Genomic DNA, 21,950 nt, shown 5'->3' with positions numbered 1-21,950 from the left:
TATCACAACATGCGTTGGATGCTGGAAAATACTCAAAATGTAACTGAGAATGCAGTTTCGTTGTATGGGAACTTAATTTTTAGGAGACTGGGTTGGCATGTTAGCATTGTAATTATGAGCATGTTATCAAGCTGATGTTAGCATTTAGCCCAAACTCAAGTTCAGTCGCAAAGAGACACTAACAAGGCTGTAAACTCTTCCTTCTTCTTTTAGAGTTCTGCTGATTCGGTACCACAACACAACACTTCTTAACACAATACTGACACACAGTCCCACCTTCCTAGTTTTTATTACCAGTAACAGTATAGACAAGAGAGAAGAATGAAAAGACTTCTGACATCATAAGTTTTATTACAATTTCATGCATTTCATACAATTTCAGAACTGAAGAAGTCTCTCAGATGAGAGATGAATTGTCTTCAAGAAGCTTAACCAAGTCCAGTTGTGCTTGACTTTAACCTTCTTTGAATACTATGACCTGGATGACTGAGAACCCTCACAGATACAACTTCATGGTTTTAATTTTGTTGTCGGATGAATTGAACACTATAAAAGACACAACATTAGACAATAACAAGGGCCCAGGTACAGTTACACCTTGCCAACCCGTTCTCATTCCCAACTTGTAAAATACTGATGCTTGGTCAGTGGCTCTCAGCGTCAGATACCGATTCGCAAAAATCACCCTTTAGCGTCTGTATGGAATGCGCAAAAATCACCCTTTAGCGTCTGTATGGATTGCACTGGGCAGAGCAGCAGCTTGACCGTGGTGCTGTAAGATGACGTAATATTAAGAGCGACAACGGTAGCTAGTGGTATTAAAGACCGAGGTAAGTTGGGGTGCTGGAACAACACAGGACTTTCACCCAGGAGACTGGGGTTTGTGTTCTATTTTTGTCCCACATGTTACTGAAACGTACATTTTGTAACCCCACCCACCATCTTTTCCTAAACCTTACTGCCGCATGTCAGTTAAACGTACAATTTTTAAATGACGCTAAATCTGTCCCAACCCAGAGTGTCAAAATGTGACGCCAAGAATCCAGACCAAGTGCGTCATAAAATGACGCCAAAAGGAAAGCCGCACTGCATCTAACTGAGTTGCCAAAGGAAACTTTTTGCGTCCCTAACAAACGCCAAAGGCAACTGACAAAGCGTAGTTTTTTGACGCGGTGGAAGTGAGAATGTGTTGACCTTGCTGCAATTACATCTTGTTCTGGGTTTTAAAAAACGTGCATGGTAGAATGAGAGACTACAGACACCAGCATTGGCTGTCCAGAAGAGAAAAAACAACATATTTCATGGTAATGATACTTTAACTAAAGCATGTGACATGTTATCATATTAAAATGTGTGCTTGAGTTGCTAATACACACACCCATAATTACATTTTCTCAAGAAATGTAAACTAAAAACTGACGTCACACTTGCTGTGTGTTGTGAAGGTGTTGTCAGGTGTCATTGTATCTGTACATACACACCGCTGCCGACTTGAGCTTCAAAGGGCGTGGTGAGCAACCAGAGCATCAAGCAGAAAGTTGAAGTTTGGTCAACTTTATGGTAATGAGCTATGACGCGGTTCAGTGGCAAACGACCAGCAACCAATCGGAATATAGACGTCCTTTCGCGCTGGCTGATTCCAGAGAACATACTACTACTTTTGTTCCTACCAAAAGATTAGTTCTGAGAAAATGGAGGAAAAGCTCATCATCGCTGTTACTGGGTTCCCTATAATGTATGATATGACTTTGTTTGCGTATAGGGACCAGTTAAAAAAAAAACGAGGCATGGGTTAAAATAGCTGGGCTAGTTGGTGTCTCCGGTGAGTTGGTGAAGTACGTGCGTGATGTTTTTATTATTTAGGTATGTATGCTAGTCTTCCTTGCTTGATGTGAATGTCCTGCCACGTCAGAGCGGCCAAAGCGTCAAAAGCTTCCCTGTGCTTTTTGACAAGCGTCCTTGACAGGGCGGCCAGAGCTTCTTTTGCAGCACAAGTCGGCGGCGGTGTGTACATACAGTATTAGCAGAGTTATGGGTGAATTGGAAACGACACGACTGGAGAGAGATACAATGAATCTGTAGAAGAGTTACTTTGCAGGCGAATACTGAATCAAACGAAGGGCGTCTTCATTGTCCAACACTCCCTGGATAAACTCTCCTTCTGCAACTCGGTCTGTAAGGAGAAAAGGAATAGAAAAAGAAGTTAATTTCAGGTTAATGAAATAAAAGACAAAGGTTCCAAGGGGGAATAAAAAAGACTGGAGCACACTGATTAATTTGCAGCCTTTAATAGTGGAGACAGACCAACACTTCGACGCATCTGATTCGGCTGCATACTGCTGGAAGAGTCGCAGAGAGCCCTTTTTGTAGCAGAATTATTCAAGGTTTGCAGGTAAAACAGATGTAAGGCAACGGTCAGGCCCAATCCTGAAAGTAAATATTTGCTTCGCTTTCATTCATTTCAACTGTAGCCTTTGCAACTGGAGCTGTAGAATGCATTTCCTGTTTTCGATGCAGAGACAGCTGTTTAGGAAGAATACATTATTTCTGTTTGACTAAATAGTGGACAGAAAAAAATCAATCAGAAGCAAAAGCACCAAGGTTGTTACAATAATAACTTGAAATCGGAGAGTGCAGACTTCTGCCAAGGACATGCCCTATCTCGCAATGTTAACAAAAGTAAAAAATAATGTGTGTAGCCGTCCTGTGAATCGAATCTGCTTGAAAATTCAATTAGTTTTTCCGTAATCCTGCTGATAGACAAACAAACCAAACCGAACATAACCTCCTTTGTTGAAGGTAATAATTATAAAACAAGAAAAGCAATAAAAAAGACGATAAGAGCAATTAAAAGGAGAAATGGGTTTACATAAAATAAGTTCATAATAAAAATGGCTTTTATTTAAACAAAGTCACTGATTCTGCCAGCCTTATTTGCTTAGCAGGTTGTTCCAAAGCCAAGGGGTCCTGATGGCAACTGCATGGTTACTCTTAGATTTAAAGGGGTGATAGAATTATTATATAGGGTATTTCACACTGTTCCTTAAGGTCTCCTAATAAGGTATGTAACATTGGTTGGGCTGAAAATGGCCCGGGTGCTGTTCTATGCTCCCTAATGCAACCCTGTGAAATAGCCCTAGAATGAAACAAGTGGTTTTCTCCCTTATATGGTATGCTCATGAATATTTAGATGAGATGCACGCTGATTGGTTGGTTTACAACGACGCAGTGTTGCTGCACATGGAGAGAGGGGAGGCGCTGCTCCTCTCGGCATACGGTGCTGGCTCCTCTGCTCCTTCTATCACAGAATAGAAGAGAGAGTTGACTGTTTTGGCAGCCACAGGAGAGAAAAATATCTTGCGTGCTCGACAATACTGGCATCTTTTCTACAGAAAGTCGCTGTCTTTTCTACAGAAATTCGCCAGATTTGTCACTAGTCGCTTTTGTGAAAAAAGTCGCTAAACTCATCAACTAATGTTACTGTACAAAGCACCACAGTTTAGTTACAGTTTAGTCATCCTCCAGTGTGTCGCGCGCACACACACACCAATGCAAAGTTTCGACACTTTCATTACAACTAGTGTTGTTGTAACGTTACTCTTGGGACTTAAAAAAACTCCACTTCCAGACAAGGAATCACAACTCGCGCTGTATCAGCGCAGGGACATTTAGCTGAGAGTGAAGCACACAGACAGAGAGCAGCACAACAGCAGCAGCAGCTCCAGCAGCGCACCGCCCAGTGTAAGTCCTCTGCGCCGCCGCGTTAGATCCACAACTCCTGCTCCATTGCCCGCCATTGCCGCCGTTAACAGTATGTGACAGTGTGTGAGTCTAATGATGCCCGCTGCTGCGGCCCACTGTACAGGTTGAGCAGAGGCTGCACAGTTTCACCAGCGGGCAGCAGCCACACACCAGGCCGCCAGATGGTGTTGCTAAGAATTTGCATATCAGACCGGCCCTCGCGGCCTCGAAACACTACCAGCCCACCGGGAAAAGTCCTGACTCTCCCGATTGCCACTCCACTACTGGTTAAGTGTATTATTTACATTGCAATATAGATGAAAACATAAATTAATGTATTAATATCAGGGAACATGCCTGCCACACTTGCAGTTACCCGGTAACTAGACCACCAACTACCGCTGACCTGACGGAGCTCCACGACCGACAGCATGGTGCTCTGTACCCAGCGCGCAGTCATCTTTTCTGGGGCAACTGAACCACTAACTACCGCTTATTTTCAATATCCTTGAAAAACTTCCAAACTTTCTTCTTTGTAATTCCCCTGGAAGTGCAAAGCTCTACCTAAACTGGTGTCTGACATCTACGTGACCTACATTCAGAAGACCAGCTGGTCTCAGACCAGTGGTCTGTAGCTATGTCAATTTTGGGGCATGACAAAGCTACAGACCAGAGCCAATTAAGGTACAGCCGCCGAGTTGATGTCAACTATTATTATTAATTGCCCGTTTTCAGAGGCAGTTTCAAATTGTAAGATTTGCATAGGAAAGAGGTGTCAATGGGATTTTGAGGTTCTCTGTATGTCGTTATTCAACTATGACAAGGTAAACTCGGTTTTGCATTCTATCACCCCTTTAAGCCTCGACTTTGGAACGACCAGAAATACCCCACCTAAAGATCTGAGGCTGCAAACTGGCTCATATGGAATCAATATTTCTGCTATATAGCTTGGGCCAGACCCAGATGTGCTTTTTAAGTGATCAGTAAACTGTTGAAAATCAACTCGAACAGGGAGCCAATAGAGAGAAGCCAAGATTGGGGTGATGTGATGTCGTCTGTTGAAACCAGTAAGAAGCCTATCTGCTGCATTCTGAACCAGTTCTTATTAGCTACAAGTCTCATATGTATTCATTCATTTCTCCATTGACACTGTTGTATCTCACCATTATCGCCCTTCTCAAAGACATTCCAGAGTTTATTTGCCCTCTTCTCAGCTGTGTTTTCATCCTCAGCCAGAGCAGCCAGCTCATCTTTAGGAATCAGCTTGAAAATTGCCTGTGAGAAGCAAAAATAGAAGACACAGACTGGTCAAAGAGAGAAAAGCATTATATTTTGGTATAAAACATTTTACCTTTCATAGAAATATTAAACTTTGATAGTGATGATCTTTAAATTGTTGGGTTCCTGTTTCTTATAAACCTTTTAAAACAGTGACTTCCTTTTGACTTCCTGGAACACCAACAGAGTGTAAAGTATTCTACATTTCAACAAAGACACTTAACAATCTCATCACATATGGAAAAGCTATGGAAGATTGACAGCACTGTAAAAACTGAAACTACTAACTCACATTTTACTGCAATTGGCAGGGGCTGAAGAACATAAACAGAGTGGCAAGTTGTTTTATTCAGACATACTGCAGTCAGACTGAAGAATGATTTGGCTTTTTACTGTTAACCTCACAGTCTTTTCTGGCTATTTTTGCAGTATAAACATAAAGAAATACATATAATGAGATAATCTCTAAAGCATTTAGAGAAGGACATGTTATATTTAAGTAGCCAAATAGTGGCATTAGTGGTGAATTATTTTAAATTCAAATGTTTTCTACATTTATATGTGACAATAGATAAGTTTAAAGACTGAAAAGTGCAGTTATTTGAGGTTATAATTGATATAATTCACTGTATTGTTGAATTCTGTGAAATTGCCGACCTTTGTCTAGAAGCCACCAAAATATACAGTATGTGACAGTCCCAAATCATCCTGTATGCAGATGATACTGTTGTTTATACTTACCATAGTTTACTCAAAATTATATGGATTACTACATTGGTTCCATTTCTAATTTGAGTTTTTATAACCATACTACCACGTCTCATTTATCTTGATCCAAAATTGTTAAAATAACATGAGAACATGTTACCTGGCCACTCTTCATTCTCTTAATTCTATAGTTATATATCCTCCCATCCTCACTCCAAAGCTCTCTGTAGACTTAGCCCTTAATTCATCCTAAACTGTTTATCAGCATCAATCAATCAAGTGTAATCTTGTGTTTAAAAAATGTTACGTAACAAGAGTAACACCATGAGATGCGGAATAGCTTTCAATGCTGCAGATATATTTGGTGACAGGAAAATCGGTACTATTATTGAGTGGGAGCTAATAGAAATGAGATCACAAATGACAGAAAATGGGACTCTGCATTTAAAAAGAGTTGCACATCCAAGTAGAGCAACATCTTTTCATACGATCATATGTTCGATCAGAACATGCTCCTGTGATCTCCATGTGTCTATAGATGTTGTACATATAGCTTCCTTCAAGCTTTTGCTGAGCTTACTGCTCAGCAAATGTCAATTACTGATCTTTCTTACCTTTATGTCTACCACTCAATTGTCAACTGTCCATTCTACCAAATTTTTTATTACGTTGCTTTCCAAGGTTGCTTTAACACATACCTCGTTTGGTCCGTTTAAAATTAACCCTGGAGCATTTGGTCTCATAGACCGGTTTGTCTGGGCTGGTGTGAAAGCTCGTCTGAACTCTGCAGATCAAACAAACAAACTCTGGTGCACTTGAAAACGGGGGTCTCTGTTTGCTTTCAAGTGAACTAAAGTTTGGTTGACTTCAGGTGAGAATTCGATCCGACCCAAATACAAGAAGTGGACCAAAAACAACGCATTTACTAGCCTTCAATTTCAATTTTGCACACAATTTACAGACTTTTATATGATTAAGGGATAACTTTCAGATCCATAAGTTGTTCTGACCATACATCGTTGGTTGTTTGTGTGATAACGCATCATCGTCTCTCTCTTTCACTTGCAGTCTGTCAGCTGCTCAAATTGTTGCCTTCTTCTAAAATATTATAAACACTAAAGCAGAACCAGAAAACCCAAGACGTCATACATTTGCTGTTGCCCCATTATTTCTGAGACTAGAAGTGTCAGCAAATTTCAGATATTCTGTCCAATAAACAAGCGACCGTTTGGATCGTGTGACATTTCTTTACATTGTTTGGTGCGTTTGACAAAGTGCAGTGTGAAAGCAAACCAAACTAAATGAAAAATGCAACAATGTTGCACATTCACCCCTGAGTGGCACAGAGTCCAACGAACTATAGGTGTGAAAGTGCCCTTATGTATGGAGAAGAACCAGATGTTAGGTCTGTAAAACCTGCCAATGTCTAACCTTTGTCTAGAAGCCGCAAACAGATACAGTACAGGATGGTCTAATATCAACTTCTATACAGATGAGACTGTTGCCTGTACTTAATTTTTACTCACAGCACTCAACTATTCCTTCAGACAATTCACTCAACAACTGGAAGCTAAATAGTTGGTAAACTACAACAACTGGTTGTTTGCAAGACTACTGCATCACGTCCCTTTCTCCAAAACTCACCGTACAGATTTCCTTGACCTCTGACTTTGTGATGTATCCGTTCCTGTCCACGTCGAACAGCGAGAAGGCCCACTCCAGTTTGCTGGTGGTTTTCCCTGTTGATGTCATGTGGAGAGCAATGATGTACTCCTTGAAGTCCAGTGTTCCATCCTCGTTTGTGTCAAAGGAGCGGAAGACATGCTGGGCGTATGTCTGGGCGTCACTTTCCGGGAAGAACCTGGTGTAGATGCTCTGGAATTCTTCTTTTGTGATGCGCCCTTCTGGACACTGCTTCTTGAAGTTTTCATACCACTGAACAATCTCAGTCTCTGTGAACTTGGTGTGGAGTTTCAGGTCCTCCAGGATCTCCTTGGACACAGCGCCACTTTTGGAGTTACCCATTGTTGATGGTGTTGGTGATGTTTTAGAGCCAAATCAAAATGGGAATTTGTGGCACTTGAGCTTTTCAAGGGCAATTAACACACACCTTCAACCTAGGGAGTTGCCTCCTCTACTCTGTCAAACTGGTAAACAGACGACTATGTCTGAGGTATGGCTACAGTATCCTTCTTGATCCTGGTCCTGGTCAAAGAAGTAAATGCTGTGAAAAAAGCAGAAGCCGCTTGGTAAGCTCATAAAGCCAATCAACCATCAGTAATACCCACAAGAGGAATCACGACAAGATTCAACCCAGGTCAAGGCTGTGGTGTTTATTTATTGGCATTTAAAGTGTGGTGCTAGTTTAGCAATTTTCGACCCCATTGCTATTTTAAAAATAGAAGACCGCAGTATGGTTCAAATAGAGTAAATTTCTATAAACCATTAAATGATGTTTCCTGACACATCTTTGACAAATTCAACATAAAAAATGCAGAGGAAATAATCTGTGATAACAATCAAAGCAGAATTGTGCAATATAGCCGAAGAAGTTGAGAAAAGGTCCTGGATAACCCTAATCCTAACCCCCCCTAACCCAAGAAAAGGTCTTGGGTAACCCTACCCCTAAATAAGAGTTGTTAAAAAAAATGTAATAGGTTATGGTTAACAGAAGGTGATTAAGATTATCATGGGATTCTAGTATTTTCTTTAGCATGATGTCATTGACTAAGTAATCAAAAGTTCCACATGGTACATTGCTGTAGATAGAAAACAAATGTGATCAATCAACAAAATGCAGCAACAAAAATATGAATGTAAACATAGTTACTTTTCATTCATTAAGTCTAGTCTTCCCTTGTCATGCCTCTGAACGCTTCATATCATGACGAATGTGTCATGTGTTTTTTATGATAATCTAAGTCAAACCTAGTTTGAGATACATACTACCAATACCAATAGTGAAATAGAAAATCAAAAGGTCAAATGGCTATTCATAGTGATTAGTTTCTTGAGGTTTAAGATTTGTGATATTTCATATTGTCTGTGTAGCGCAGCTCTGTTTGTTTCCTACCTGTGTGAGTGGCTGAGGAGTCCCGGGCAATCAGTGATGATCTGTCTGTGAGCTGTAGAGGAAATCAGCCTCAACCTGTTGGAATAAGTCAATTAAACTGGATCACCCTGAGGCGGAGCCACAGCAGCACTCATGTGAGATTACTCAGAGATTACTATTACTGAGTTTCTTTTTTAATCTTTATGTAGTCAAGTGGCCGAGTCACATCTATCTACAAGGTGTTTTTCACAAACAGATTGCAGAATACACAAGACACAGACACAGCAAGAGGCACATCACGGACTACAAGTGGTAGAAGAAGTACTTAGATTGTTTATTTAAGTTAAAGTAGGAATACCACACTTTAGAAATAGTCTAAAAGTCCTGCATTTAAAATGTTACTCAGCCTAAGTAAAAGTGCGAAAGCATTAGCATCAAAATATTCTAGAAGTACCAAAAGTCAATGTACTTTTTAGTATGTATAACTACATTATCAATAGAGTCAAAGGTTTTTACAGATGGGATTTTGGATATCTCTATCTAACACAAATTGTAGTTAAAAAAAATTAATTAAAAAAAGTGTATTTTGGAGGTTTTCTTTCCATTAGTCTGTAAGAAGACATGTTACTGTATGGAAGCAAAATAGCAAAATGTCAAAATTGACCAGTTCATGAAGAAACAATGTTTCTGGGAGCTAGGACACGCAAGTAGAGAAGGCGAGGAAAGTAATCAAGGATTGACAAACTGAGAAATGAGAAGAGGGGAATGAGAGTGACAGGGAAGGTGGAGGTTTGAGATGTGACACAGGTTAAAGTGCTCATATTATGCTAATTTTCAGGTTCATAATTGTATTTAGAGGTTATATCAGAATAGATTTACATGGTTTAATTTTCAAAAAACACCATATTTTAGTTGTACTGCACATTGCTGCAGCTCCTCTTTTCACCCTGTGTGTTGAGCTCTCTGTTTTAGCTACAGAGTGAGACCTCTCACTTCTGTTCCATCTTTGTTGGGAGTCGCACATGCTCAGTAGCTAGGTAAGGACTATTACCCAGTCAGAAGCAGAGTATGAGGGCGTGCCACGCCAGTAGCTAGGCAAGCATTATAACGTGTGTTACAAAGTGACGCACGTTTGTCATGGAAGTAAAAGGCTGGACTACAATAGAGCTGTTTGGAGCAGTTTGTGAACAGTGTTTTCTGTTGGAGATGCTAAGTGCCTTTGGGATGGACTTTGAGCTTTTTCACTTTGTAAACCTATACCATGCACAAAAAAGATATATAACACAATAAAGGAATGGGGAAAAGCCCAGGGGCCCAAGGGGTCAGGGGTCCTCACTCACACTTTTGAATGCAGGACTTTTGCTTGTAACAAACATTGGTACCACAACTTTTACTCGAGTATCACAACACATCTTCCACCACTGTGGGTTTCAGATACTTGCATGTTTTGAATGTTTTATCACAGTTTCTGCATTGTTACCTACAATGAGCTAACATGAAGCAAAGTAACAGCTGAAATCTGGTTGGCCGCTGTGGATCGAGGTGTAAGCTCAGTAACTGACTCCCATTAGATAATATCACGAAGCACGGTAACGCAAAGTTCATTCAACCTGATTAAGAAGACATAACTGCCTGCAGACATCCTCCACACCCACTGCTTCATCGATTCTTTATCTTAGGACAAGTTTAGAGCAGCACACATATTAAACAGAAACACTTGTACTGATGAAGTAACTGTTTAGACCAGTTCAGACCAAACCCTACGTGAGGAAATACAGCCCTCTTATTCACTGCAGTAATCTGTCTTTTGGCAAACTGCTGATCTCTCTTCTGTACTAAATAAAACAACTTAATTCGTCTGCTGACGTGCACCTCAGCACCGTGCCTCTCTCTTGGCACCGTTGGCCACAGCTCCACAGGTGATTTGGATTTTGCCATCTGGTTGCCGGGGCTTTGGAAAGCTCTGCCGGAGGCCATGCAAAACCAATGTCACCTTCAGAGTAAAATAGCTTCTTTAAGTGAGACAATGTTGCTTCTAAATGAAGACGAAAACACTATCTTTCTCGTATAAGTTGGTTATAATTCATATCAAATAAAAGGCACTCTTGCTCATTTCACTACCCTCTTGGTAGTTGTGCTGCCTTACTTGGTCGTTGACTAATGCAGGCTAATGTTAGCTTTAGTTAGCTAACTTTAGATATTGTTGCTATGTAACAAAAGACTTTATTTAGACAGTTTGCGGACTTTATGTCACAGATGAACATTCCATTGGTTTTATCCATAGACTGTATATAACTAGGTTTTATCACAAAAATAAATCAGGAAATAAATACCAGGAGACACAGGGTTTTTTTCTGCTTATGGTTATATTCTATGGCATATTTTTGCTTAGTCTTACAAAAAAGTTGCTCTAATTCACAAGTCACCCAAACCCATTTCATACCAAAACAATCCAATAAAAAATAGCTAGCCCAATTGAGCAAAAAAACAAAACCCAATCTGGAAACAGAGTTCCCCAGCCGGACTCAAACCCAGGACATTGTGATGACATGGTCGGTGTGTATTGGGACTGTTTTTACCTTTACCTGTCGCAATTTCACCTTTAACCCCCAACCTTGTTTTGATCTAGATTTAGAGTAGGAAAGGTAATCCTTTAATTGAAAGGAGAGGGGGATAAAAATGAAAAAAAGGAAAGGAAAATAAGGAGATAGAGAGGGAGAAGCATGTAGGTGGTGGTGTTAGCCATGTAAGGAGGATTTGGCAGCGATGCAAAGCAGACTAGAAAACCGGTGGTGACCAGAACGAGGTGGATAAGTATTATCAAAGCTCTTTGGCCCAGACCTGAGGCATTTATTAACAGAATAGAAACGTTTAATCTAGACATCTTAGGGGCATCATGGCTTCCAGTGTGGGTACTAGTCGAGGGAGCAGAGGGAGTTCCGGTCAACAGCCAGAAAAATGAAGAAAATCACAGAAATCTTCATGACTTTGGAGTCACAATACCAGCATTTCAGAGTAGATGTTTGAAACAAATACAAAACGTTACTTTGGTCTTCTTCATGTAGAAAAATGTAGGGTTTGGCTGTCCATCATTTGGTAATATTTGAAGCAAATGACATGTGGACAAAGGGATACTTCCATCTCAAACATGGAGCGATACAGGATTCCCAAAGGCCATTTCAAAGTTTCAAATTTAACGAGTTGCATGTTTCTGCATTAAAGGAAGCTGCAGTTTTTAGAAGCCTATAGAAGCAACCAAGATAAAATAATTAACATTAGCTCCACCTTTACCAGCTAAAATGAAAGTGATGAACACATACATAATTATAATCCAATTAATTGATTATGAAATAGGCCTTTGTGCTTCATGAGTACTTTCACTTAGGGTATGTTGAGTATATTTTTATGCTAATACTTGTGTACTTTTACTTTAGTAAATATTTGAATGCAGGACTTTTACTTGCACTGTGATACTGCTAGTTTTAATCAAGATGTGAGTACTTATTGCACCTCCGGTTGCTTGTCAGCAAAAACGTGAACATTTTAAGTGTTAAAACTAAATATTGATGTTTTCCTAGTGAGCTCAGTCTTCACTTTATCTGCGTAAAACTGTCTAATCATCACTCTTCAGGCTACATGATGATTGAATTTGAGACGTGACATCTCCGAGGCATGCTAACTGTCCTCGTAATGTGATTAGTAGTTGCACAAAGACTGTCTGCAGGGGAATACCCTGCTCACACTAAGTCCATCTGATGTTATTCGGTGTGTGGGGGGGGGAGGAGGTATTACATACTGCGTATCACAGTGCCAAAGTCTTCATGACCAGGAACTTGTAAAGAACCTGAAAGACAGATCTGAGTTCAGAGCAAACCTGGATTTAATAAAAGTAAAGACACATAAAAGAAACTGTTTGTTGGAGTCTGGATTTAATCCACTTGGTCTACCACATGGTGATGGATTTAACATATCAGGGCGACTCAGCAGGTAGAGTCTGTTGAGCTGTCAGACCCGGGAAAACAAGTCAAACTGAATCCCGAGATTAGATTTGATGACTGTGAGTGAACCCAACCGGTGCTAGAGTTTAATGAACAGAGGTAAACTGTGGAGAAACACACAACGTTTAATGCAATATCATTTTGCATTTCTATATCAGGCTTCAAAGAAGGCCTCTGACTGAAAGCTCACAGAAATAGATGCACAGATATTCATTATGTAACTAGTTTAGATTTTATAACGTCCCAAAACTTCAAATCTGACACCATTCTGGACAAAATCTGTATTATTTTGGTGGTTGCAGGAGTTACATATTACACCAAATAATCTATGTTGATAACATTTTTCTTCCTAAATGGGAAGTCTTTTATTTTTACAGCTGTTCTTTCTGGATTCTCAATGTTACTTTTCATATATGATAAATTAAACATATCTACTCACTAATAGTTGTGATACATTTTCTGTTTCACATGAATACTCTACAAATTATATTAAGTTTTACTTTGTTTGTGGTGTTGAAAATGTGTTTCTAGTTTTTTTTTAAGTCTTAATTTTCATCTACAACTAACGACAATGTTTTAATTTATCAAAATCTAAATATGGCATCCCTTTTCAAAAACTAGTGCAAGTACAACAAAACTATTTTTCTGTTTAGTTTGTTTGACAAACCCTGTAGCGGTTCTGATGGCCTGTTTTTGGGATTAACGGGCCTGTTAACCCCGGACATGGCCGCTGTCTTCAGGGGAATCAGTTTAGCTATTATTAGAGTCGTGATGAGGGAAACTTCCTTCTTGGTGGAAAGACAATCTGCTGCCAGGACACTGTCTCTCTTTACTCCCTTAATTGTGTGGGTGTAGCTGTAATCGTGAGTTCAGGTGGAGTTCATTCATCAGCCTGTGCTCAAAAAACGCTTTTTTTTCTAAACCATTCTGAAGGGGCAGTACAGAAGATTTTCACTTTCAGATAGAATATAAACACATTGTGTAAGCATCATATTTACAAGATGATATATTCCCTTTCCCCCTGACATTAGGGATATAATATCTGCTCTAATCTTTCTGATACAGGCCACAGATAGAAAATGTTCTGCTGATGTTGTTGTAATTCCTTCTGGTCACCAGTAGAGGTCAGCACAGGTTACAGATCTACTACTTACTCTGAATGTAAGATAAGAAGAAATAACTGTTTATTGATCCTCAGCGAGGGGAAATAAGATGTTACAGCAGCACAAGAAACAAACCAGATAAAAATACATCAATAAAATAACATTTTATGCAGACGGGGAAGGGAAAGGGAGAAAATAATTTGGATAGAAATTGGAATTTTAAAGCACAATATAGCACAGTGTAAATAAACTGTTAGGAGAAAAACTGGTTTCTCAACTTCTGTATCATCCGCCCATCTCTCATCAGAACAAAGACACTCCCTCCTTCCTCCAAAAAGCACAGAAGACAAAACAGCTGAACCAGCTCGGTGGTTTACATCTTTCTCAAAACAAGATGAAAAAGTTCCTGTTGTTGCTTCTCTTCTGTCACGTTTCATCTCCAGGTAAGATCACATTTGAATTCTTTTCTTATTTCAAATCATTTGACCTCAGTGTGCAGTTGCTTGCGTTTGTTTCTTGTATCTAGACATCATTGAAGATGAGGGAGACCTCATTGATATCTGAGATTTTAAAATAAAGGTTATATATGAATCTTTACTTTCCACTTTGTTCCTGTGGAGCTCCGGGACACACCTGTAGTTTAGTTTCACTTCAGCTTCAACATGATGAGACTATTGTTTTAACTGAATCATACTGAATGCCTCATATTCATAATGAGTGTGATGATGATGTTTTTATATTTAATACTGATTGTATAAACCTTGTTTGTTCTGCAGGGAAACACTCACTCAAGTTTTTCTTAACGGCATCTTCTGGAGTCCCAAACTTGTCGGAGTTTGTGGGTGTTGCAGTGGTGGATGAAGTTCTGTTTTGTTACTGTAACTCCAACAGTAAGATAGTAGAACTAAAACAGGACTGGATAAAAAATGCATTTAAAGACAATCCTCAGCAGTTGGAGTTGTTCACTAGACAATGTTTTGATAATCTGCCTAACAGATTCAAAATCTGGATGGATAACTTTAAGCAACGCTTCAACCAAACTGGAGGTACAGTATTTATGAGTGTTATATGTTATATTGTAATTACATACTGCATTGTTAAAAGGTACAGTCTCTGTCTCTCAGGTGTCCACATTCTCCAGCTTATGACTGGCTGTGAGTGGGACGATGAGACTGGAGAGATCAATGGTTTTATGCAGTTAGGTTATAATGGAGAAGACTTCCTAGCATTGGACCTGAAGACAGAGACATACATCGCTGCAAAACCACAGGCTGTCATCACCAAACTGAGTTGGGATGCTGACAAATCTAGAATGAAACACAATGAGATTTTCCTCACTGAGATGTATCCTGAATATCTGAAGATGTATTTGGACTATGGGAAGAGCTCTCTGCTGAGAAAAGGTAGAATCACATTTCCTGATGTAGTTTGATGAACCAGACAATGTTCATACAGTCTGCTCAGACTGAACTGCCATTGTGCCAGTGTGCAGTCAATGAGTGTCAGTGTTTTTTAAAATAGAAATATTAATGCTTTATGGAAAATTTACATAGTTGTTGCTTTAAACTGTAAAAAATGTCAGATCCTTCTTTTCTGACTATAGTTTCCTTCTCTGTCTATGATGTGGAGATTATGTAACTGATGAGTTGTTATGTAGCCCTGTCAGATGGTTTTATAGCTCTTAAGAATGTATGGGCCTGTACATGTAGTGCATTTACCTAAAAGAAAAGTTGTTTACATGGTGTAAGCCTAACTTACATCTGTTGAGTCTGGATTTCACTTAAAGATACACTATATAGGTTTTGACCACTAGTAGTTCTATATAGTAATCTTTTTATGAGTTGATTTCTGTGTATTTTCTCTCTCTCTCCCTCTCTCTCTCTCTCTCTCTCTCTCTCTCTCTCTCTCTCTCTCTCTCTCTCTCTCTCTCTCTGCAGATCTTCCCTCAGTGTCTCTCCTCCAGAAGTCTCCCTCCTCTCCAGTCAGCTGCCACGCTACAGGTTTCTACCCTGACAGAGCCATGATGTTCTGGAGGAAAGATGGAGAGGAGCTTCATGAGGACGTGGACCTCGGAGAGATCCTCCCCAACCACGATGGATCCTTCCAGATGAGTGTTGACCTGAACCTTTCATCAGTCCCAGTTGAAGACTGGAGGAGGTACGACTGTGTGTTTCATCTCTCTGGTGTGGAGGACGACATCATCACCAAACTGGACAAAGCAGAGATCAGGACCAACAGAGGTGAGAATGGAATAGAAAGTGACTGAAATATGTGTTTAGTTTACTTCAGTTGTCCTGAAGTTCATGATTTATTGATTTGTCACCTTTCTGATGCTGTGTGTAAGACTACTGTTTGATATCTGTGGCCATACTACCACATACACACAAAAAAGCCTGAACTGCCAGTTAGCGGGCTAGCTCCCTCAGCCTTTATTTCAAAGACACATTTGTACAGTTGCCTGCTGTCTTAAGACTGATTACAAACTTTACTATTTCACAGAGCAGTTTAAAGCTAACAGGACAACTTCCTCTGTTGGGTGGAGCTCTAAACAAAAGTGTCTTTTTTGGTGGTGTAGCTTTTGTTATTTAGTTTAAAATGGAACAAGCAACAAGTCATTTTTTAGTTTTTGATTTTAAACCAATCAATCCATTGCAGGACAAACCAACATGCAATGAATTCATAAGTAATGAGTGTACAGTAGGTATAATACACAAATGAATGTACTTCTGTTCTAACCTGTTTTGTCTATCTGGTTGTTGACATATTGTTGTTATTTGTTCAACAGAGAATCCTTCAGACAGGACTGTTCCCATTACTGCTGCAGTGGCTGTTCTTGCTGTCGTCCTCGCCGCTGTCACTGGATTCATTTTTTACAAAAACAAGAAAGGTGAGAGAGGAGAATGGAAAAGTTATCTAGCCTACTTTTGGATTTGCAGTTTACAAAAAGAAGAAAGGTGAGAGACCAAAGGAGTAAACAATTGTCTCATTTACTTGCAACAAGCAATCAACAGAGAGACTGTAGCATGATGATGATGATGATGATGATGATGATGATGATGATGATGATGATAAATGTAAAAGATGGGAAAAAGGTGACAAATCATGTTCTGGCATTTCCAACTGTGACAATTGAAATGATTTGTCGTCTCTTCTTGTTTCAGCCAAACTCCCTCCACAATGTGAGTAGAACTTGTTTTTATTCTATTGTATCTGGTCTGACATGCTGTTACCAGGATGTGTTACTGCAAAACAGACTTGAGTAAAGACATGGAGATTATAAATTAGTAAATTATTTTCTCACTCAGGGATTTCTCTGCTAACAGAGAGACCAAAAACAATGACTGTTTGACATGACCTGGAATTACTGTAGATGGGAGTACTAAATAACATGTAATAAATAAAATGGAATTAAATTGAAAGGAATTCAAAAACAGAAGACAATATTTAAGAAATAATTAGATATTTGTATATATATATTCATTTTATTTATATATATATATAAATAAAATGAAATAAAATAAATGAAAACGGAAAAGGAAAGTTTAATTTTTGATTAGTTTTTCATTTATATAGCACTTTAAAAGCAAACCAGTTTGCACCAAAGTGCTTCACAAAGATGAAAACATATGTATAGAAGCATATATAAAAAGCTCTTGGGGTTGGAGGCTGCTGGTTGCTAATGTCACATTCAAGTTGTTGAGTCAGGTCATTGATTCTGACAGATGGAGCATGTCTCTTGCTTCTGGATAAAACATCAGATGCTAAACCTGTTTCAGAGGCTGGAAATACTGAACACCTTTTGGTGGATCTGCAGAGTTAATCTGAACGACCAGCCTCTGGACAGGCTGCATCATCCTCTGTTTATTAAAGACAGCTCAGTAACAGTGTGTTTTTCCTTACAGCTCCTGACAACAGCTCTGAGCTCTCTGAGAAACTGAATCCAGAGACCTGATTTACAAACACATCCTGCACTGGTAAAGCAGTAAACTCTTCACATCTCCAGTTAAACAACACCTGAAATGATAAGCTTCTACAACAAACCTTTATATTAAAGACCCTAAAAACTTGCTTTCACATCTTGAGTATAACTATAACATGAAAGAGTCTTGAAGCAACAAGCAACATGAAAAAAAATAATCCATCCATCCATCCATCTTCGTCCGCTTATCCGGTCTCGGGTCGCGGGGGTAGCAGCTCCAGCAGGGGACCCCAAACTTCCCTTTCCCGAGCCACATTAACCAGCGCCGACTGGGGGATCCCAAGGCGTTCCCAGGCCAGGTTGGAGATATAATCCCTCCACCTAGTCCTGGGTCTTCCCCGAGGCCTCCTCCCAGCTGGACGTGCCTGGAACACCTCCCTAGGGAGGCGCCCAGGGGGCATCCTTACCAGATGCCCGAACCACCTCAACTGGCTCCTTTCGACGCGAAGGAGCAGCGGCTCTACTCCGAGCTCCTCACGGATGACTGAGCTTCTCACCCTATCTCTAAGGGAGACACCAGCCACCCTCCTGAGGAAACCCATTTCGGCCACTTGTACCCTGGATCTCGTTCTTTCGGTCATGACCCAGCCTTCATGACCATAGGTGAGGGTAGGAACAAAAACTGACCGGTAGATCGAGAGCTTTGCCTTCTGGCTCAGCTCTCTTTTCGTCACAACGGTGCGATAAATTGAATGTAATACCGCACCCGCTGCGCCGATTCTCCGACCAATCTCCCGCTCCATTGTTCCATCACTCGCGAACAAGACTCCAAGGTACTTGAACTCCTTCACTTGGGGTAAGGACTCATTCCCTACCTGGAGAAGGCACTCCATCGGTTTCCTGCTGAGAACCATGGCCTCAGATTTAGAGGTGCTGATCCTCATCCCAGCCGCTTCACACTCGGCTGCGAACCGATCCAGTGAGTGCTGAACGTCACAGGCCGATGATGCCATCAGGACCACATCATCTGCAAAAAGCAGCGATGAGATCCCCAGCCCACCGAACTGCAACCCCTCTCCACCCCGACTACGCCTCGATATCCTGTCCATAAATACTACAAACAGGATTGGTGATAAAGCGCAGCCCTGGTGGAGGCCAACTCTCACCTGAAACGAGTCCGACTTACTGCCGAGAACCCGGACACAGCTCTCGCTTTGGTTGTACAGAGATTGGATGGCCCTGAGAAGGGACCCCCTCACCCCATACTCCCGCAGCACCTCCCACAGTATCTCCCGGGGGACCCGGTCATAGGCCTTCTCCAGATCCACAAAGCACATGTAGACCGGTTGGGCATACTCCCAGGCTCCCTCCAGGATCCTTGCGAGAGTAAAGATCTGGTCCGTTGTTCCACGACCAGGACGGAATCCGCATTGTTCCTCTTCAACCTGAGGTTCGACTATTGACTGAACCCTCCTTTCCAGCACCTTGGAGAAGACTTTACCAGGGAGGCTGAGAAGTGTGATACCCCTATAATTGGCACACACCCTCTGATCCCCCTTTTTGAAAAGGGGAACCACCACTCCGGTCTGCCACTCCTTAGGCACCGTCCCAGACTTCCACGCAATGTTGAAGAGGCGTGTCAACCAAGACAACCCCTCCACACCCAGAGCTTTAAGCATTTCTGGACGGATCTCATCAATCCCTGGGGCTTTGCCACTGTGGAGTTGTTTAACTACCTCAGCAACTTCCACCAGGGAAATTGACGACAATCCCCCATCATCCTCCAGCTCTGCCTCTACCATAGAGGCCGTATTAGTCGGATTTAGGAGTTCCTCAAAGTGCTCCTTCCACCGCCCTATTACCTCCTCAGTTGAGGTCAACAGCGTCCCATCCTTACTGTACACAGCTTGGATGGTTCCCCGCTTCCCCCTCCTGAGGTGGCGAACGGTTTTCCAGAAGCACCTTGGTGCCGACCGAAAGTCCTTCTCCATGTCTTCTCCGAACTTCTCCCACACCCGCTGCTTTGCCTCTTTCACAGCAGAGGCTGCAGCCCTTCAGGCCCTTCGGTACCTTGCCACTGCCTCCGGAGTCCTCTGGGATAACATATCCCGGAAAGACTCCTTCTTCAGTCGGACGGCTTCCCTGACCACCGGTGTCCACCACGGTGTTCGTGGGTTACCGCCCCTTGAGGCACCTAAGACCCTAAGACCACAGCTCCTCGCCGCAGCTTCAGCAATGGAAACTTTGAACATTGTCCACTCGGGTTCAATGCCCCCAGCCTCCACAGGGATGCACGAAAAGCTCCGCCGGAGGTGTGAGTTGAAAGTCTGTCGGACAGGGGCCTCCTCCAGACGTTCCCAATTTACCCGCACTACCCATTTGGGCTTACCAGGTCTGTCCAGAGTCTTCCCCCACCCCCTGACCCAACTCACCACCAGATGGTGATCTGTTGACAGCTCTGCCCCTCTCTTCACCCGAGTGTCCAAAACATACGGCCTCAGATCAGATGAAACGATTATAAAATCGATTATTGACCTTTGGCCTAGGGTGCTCTGGTACCAAGTACACTTATGAGCATCCCTATGTTCGAACATGGTGTTCGTTATAGACAATCCATGACTAGCACAGAAGTCCAACAACAAACAACCACTCTGGTTTAGATCAGGGAGGCCGTTCCTCCCAATCACGCCTCTCCATGTGTCTCCATCATTGCCCACGTGCGCGTTTAAGTCCCCCAGCAGAACTATGGAGTCCCCCACTGGAGACCCATATAGGACTCCACTCAAGGTCTCCAAGAAGGCCGAATACTCCGAACTCTTGTTTGGTGCATATGCACAAACAACAGTCAGAGTTTTCCCCCCCACAACCCGCAGGCGTAGAGAGGCGACCCTCTCGTCCACCGGGGTAAACTCCAACGTAGCGGCGCTCAGCCGGGGGCTTGTGAGTATCCCCACACCCGCCCGGCGCCTCACACCCTGGGCAACTCCGGAGAAGAAAAGAGTCCAACCCCTATCCAGGAGTATGGTTCCAGAACCGAGACTGTGCGTAGAGGTAAGCCCCACCAGATCCAACTGGTAACGCTCCACCTCCCGCACAAGTTCCGGCTCCTTCCCCCACAGAGAGGTGACATTCCACGTCCCCAGAGCCAGCGTCTGCTGCCCGGGTCTGGTCCGTCGAGGCCCCTGACCTTCACTGCCACCAATGTGGCAGCGCACCCGACCCCAGTGGTTCCTCCCACAGGTGGTGGGCCCATGGGATGGAGAGATGGATGCCACGTAGCTTGCTCGAGACACTCGCTGACGAGCCCTCCATCTGGGCCTGGCTCCAGACGGGGGCCCCGGGCTTCCTCCGGGCAGGGTCACTCCATCTCTTCCTCGGTCACTCATAGGGTTTTTGAACCATTCTTTGTCTGGCCCCTCACCTGAGACCACTTTGCCTTGGGAGACCCTACCAGGAGCACAAAGCTCCAGACAACACAGCCCTCAGGTTCATAGGGACACACAAACCTATCCACCACGATAAGGTGATGGTTCCAGGAGAGGAAAAAAAAAAAAAAAGATGTATTAGGAGTTGACAAAATGTCGAGTTTGTCGCTATGTGGAATTGAAAATCTTCATGGTGAAGGATATGTTTGTGTGTGTGATTAATATCCTTTCTGTATTATAGGTTTGTATTCTCAAACATTCAGTTCATATACTCACTATATAACTATATAACTCTATTTGTACTCTATCTAGATATGCATATGGTTTGGGTCTTATAGATAAACTACTGTAACATGTATGGAACCATCCCAATGAAGTAGTGGTAAATAAAATGTCCTCTCTGGTGTTTGACAACTTGACACCAACATCCTGATTATTTAGATTAATTAAAAGAAAAATGTTGTGTAAATATTCTGATTATATATTTATTTTAAAGTATGGTTTTAGTCTTTAAGAATCTCAGCCAACACTCAGCATGTCAGATGTGTTTGATATTCTCATATTTTGCATTTTATTTTAGAATCATTAATGTCAAATAAAATTACTCTTACATTAAAAATGTAATGTAATGTAATTTTTTCTGTTGTCAGAGTAAGTAAGTGTGAAAACTTCTGACTCAGATTTATAAGATTTTAAACTTTATTAGTCAAACTAAAGGCAGAAGTC

At 41.6% G+C, this 21,950-nt stretch overlaps 2 protein-coding genes and 1 long non-coding RNA gene across 12 annotated transcripts; 1 reads left to right on the top strand and 2 right to left on the bottom strand.

Annotated features, from left to right (window-relative positions):
* Positions 1 to 270: 270 nt before the first annotated feature.
* Positions 271 to 702, bottom strand: LOC116046369. The gene is made up of 2 exons (XR_004104123.2): positions 510 to 702; positions 271 to 478 (listed from the first exon to the last, which is right to left on the bottom strand). It is a non-coding gene; the product is annotated as an uncharacterized LOC116046369 (long non-coding RNA).
* Positions 703 to 790: 88 nt separating this feature from the next.
* LOC116046367 (recoverin-like) lies at positions 791 to 9,029 on the bottom strand. Of its 2 annotated transcripts, XR_004895447.1 has the most exons (5): positions 8,801 to 9,029; positions 7,372 to 7,951; positions 4,905 to 5,016; positions 2,022 to 2,173; positions 791 to 1,467 (listed from the first exon to the last, which is right to left on the bottom strand). XR_004895447.1 is itself a non-coding variant. In XM_035993445.1 (4 exons), exons 2-4 carry the CDS (start codon positions 7,750 to 7,752, stop codon positions 2,088 to 2,090), a joined length of 579 nt encoding a protein of 192 aa, XP_035849338.1. In that variant the 5' UTR covers positions 7,753 to 7,951; positions 8,801 to 9,029; the 3' UTR covers positions 2,018 to 2,087. The 2 variants fall into 2 exon arrangements, 1 of the variants encoding a protein (XP_035849338.1); XM_035993445.1 differs by lacking the exon at positions 791 to 1,467 and having other exon boundaries at positions 2,018 to 2,173.
* Positions 9,030 to 14,203: 5,174 nt separating this feature from the next.
* Positions 14,204 to 21,638, top strand: LOC116046375 (class I histocompatibility antigen, F10 alpha chain-like). Of its 9 annotated transcripts, none has more exons than XR_004895313.1 (8): positions 14,205 to 14,323; positions 14,657 to 14,926; positions 15,005 to 15,283; positions 15,818 to 16,120; positions 16,666 to 16,767; positions 17,042 to 17,059; positions 17,783 to 17,890; positions 21,429 to 21,638. XR_004895313.1 is itself a non-coding variant. In XM_035992905.1 (7 exons), exons 1-7 carry the CDS (start codon positions 14,275 to 14,277, stop codon positions 17,787 to 17,789), a joined length of 1,095 nt encoding a protein of 364 aa, XP_035848798.1. In that variant the 5' UTR covers positions 14,204 to 14,274; the 3' UTR covers positions 17,790 to 17,995. The 9 variants fall into 9 exon arrangements, 7 of the variants coding, with proteins under 7 accessions (XP_035848798.1, XP_035848797.1, XP_035848801.1 ...); XR_004895312.1 differs by having other exon boundaries at positions 17,783 to 17,952; positions 21,361 to 21,638; XM_035992905.1 differs by lacking the exon at positions 21,429 to 21,638 and having other exon boundaries at positions 14,204 to 14,323; positions 16,666 to 16,834; positions 17,783 to 17,995.
* Positions 21,639 to 21,950: the final 312 nt, after the last annotated feature.

This window comes from Sander lucioperca, chromosome 16 (genome assembly GCF_008315115.2).
Source record: "Sander lucioperca isolate FBNREF2018 chromosome 16, SLUC_FBN_1.2, whole genome shotgun sequence".
Taxonomy (NCBI): Eukaryota; Metazoa; Chordata; class Actinopteri; order Perciformes; family Percidae; genus Sander; species Sander lucioperca.
Note: the sequence above shows the minus strand (reverse complement) of the source record. Positions and strands in the feature narration are given on the sequence as shown.

Bases quoted from the DNA above. Each gene is read 5' to 3' on its own strand.
- LOC116046367 (XM_035993445.1), bottom strand. From the start codon at position 7,752: ATGGGTAACTCCAAAAGTGGCGCTGTGTCCAAGGAGATCCTGGAGGAC. The intron at 5,017-7,371 runs GTGAGTTTTGGA...TGCTTCTCACAG, and splicing joins AGGTCAAGGAAATCTGTACG to GCAATTTTCAAGCTGATTCC. The intron at 2,174-4,904 runs GTGAGATACAAC...TTCTCCTTACAG, and splicing joins CTTTGAGAAGGGCGATAATG to ACCGAGTTGCAGAAGGAGAG.
- LOC116046375 (XM_035992904.1), top strand. From the start codon at position 14,275: ATGAAAAAGTTCCTGTTGTTGCTTCTCTTCTGTCACGTTTCATCTCCA. The intron at 14,927-15,004 runs GTACAGTATTTA...TCTGTCTCTCAG, and splicing joins ACGCTTCAACCAAACTGGAG to GTGTCCACATTCTCCAGCTT. The intron at 16,121-16,665 runs GTGAGAATGGAA...TTTGTTCAACAG, and splicing joins AGAGATCAGGACCAACAGAG to AGAATCCTTCAGACAGGACT.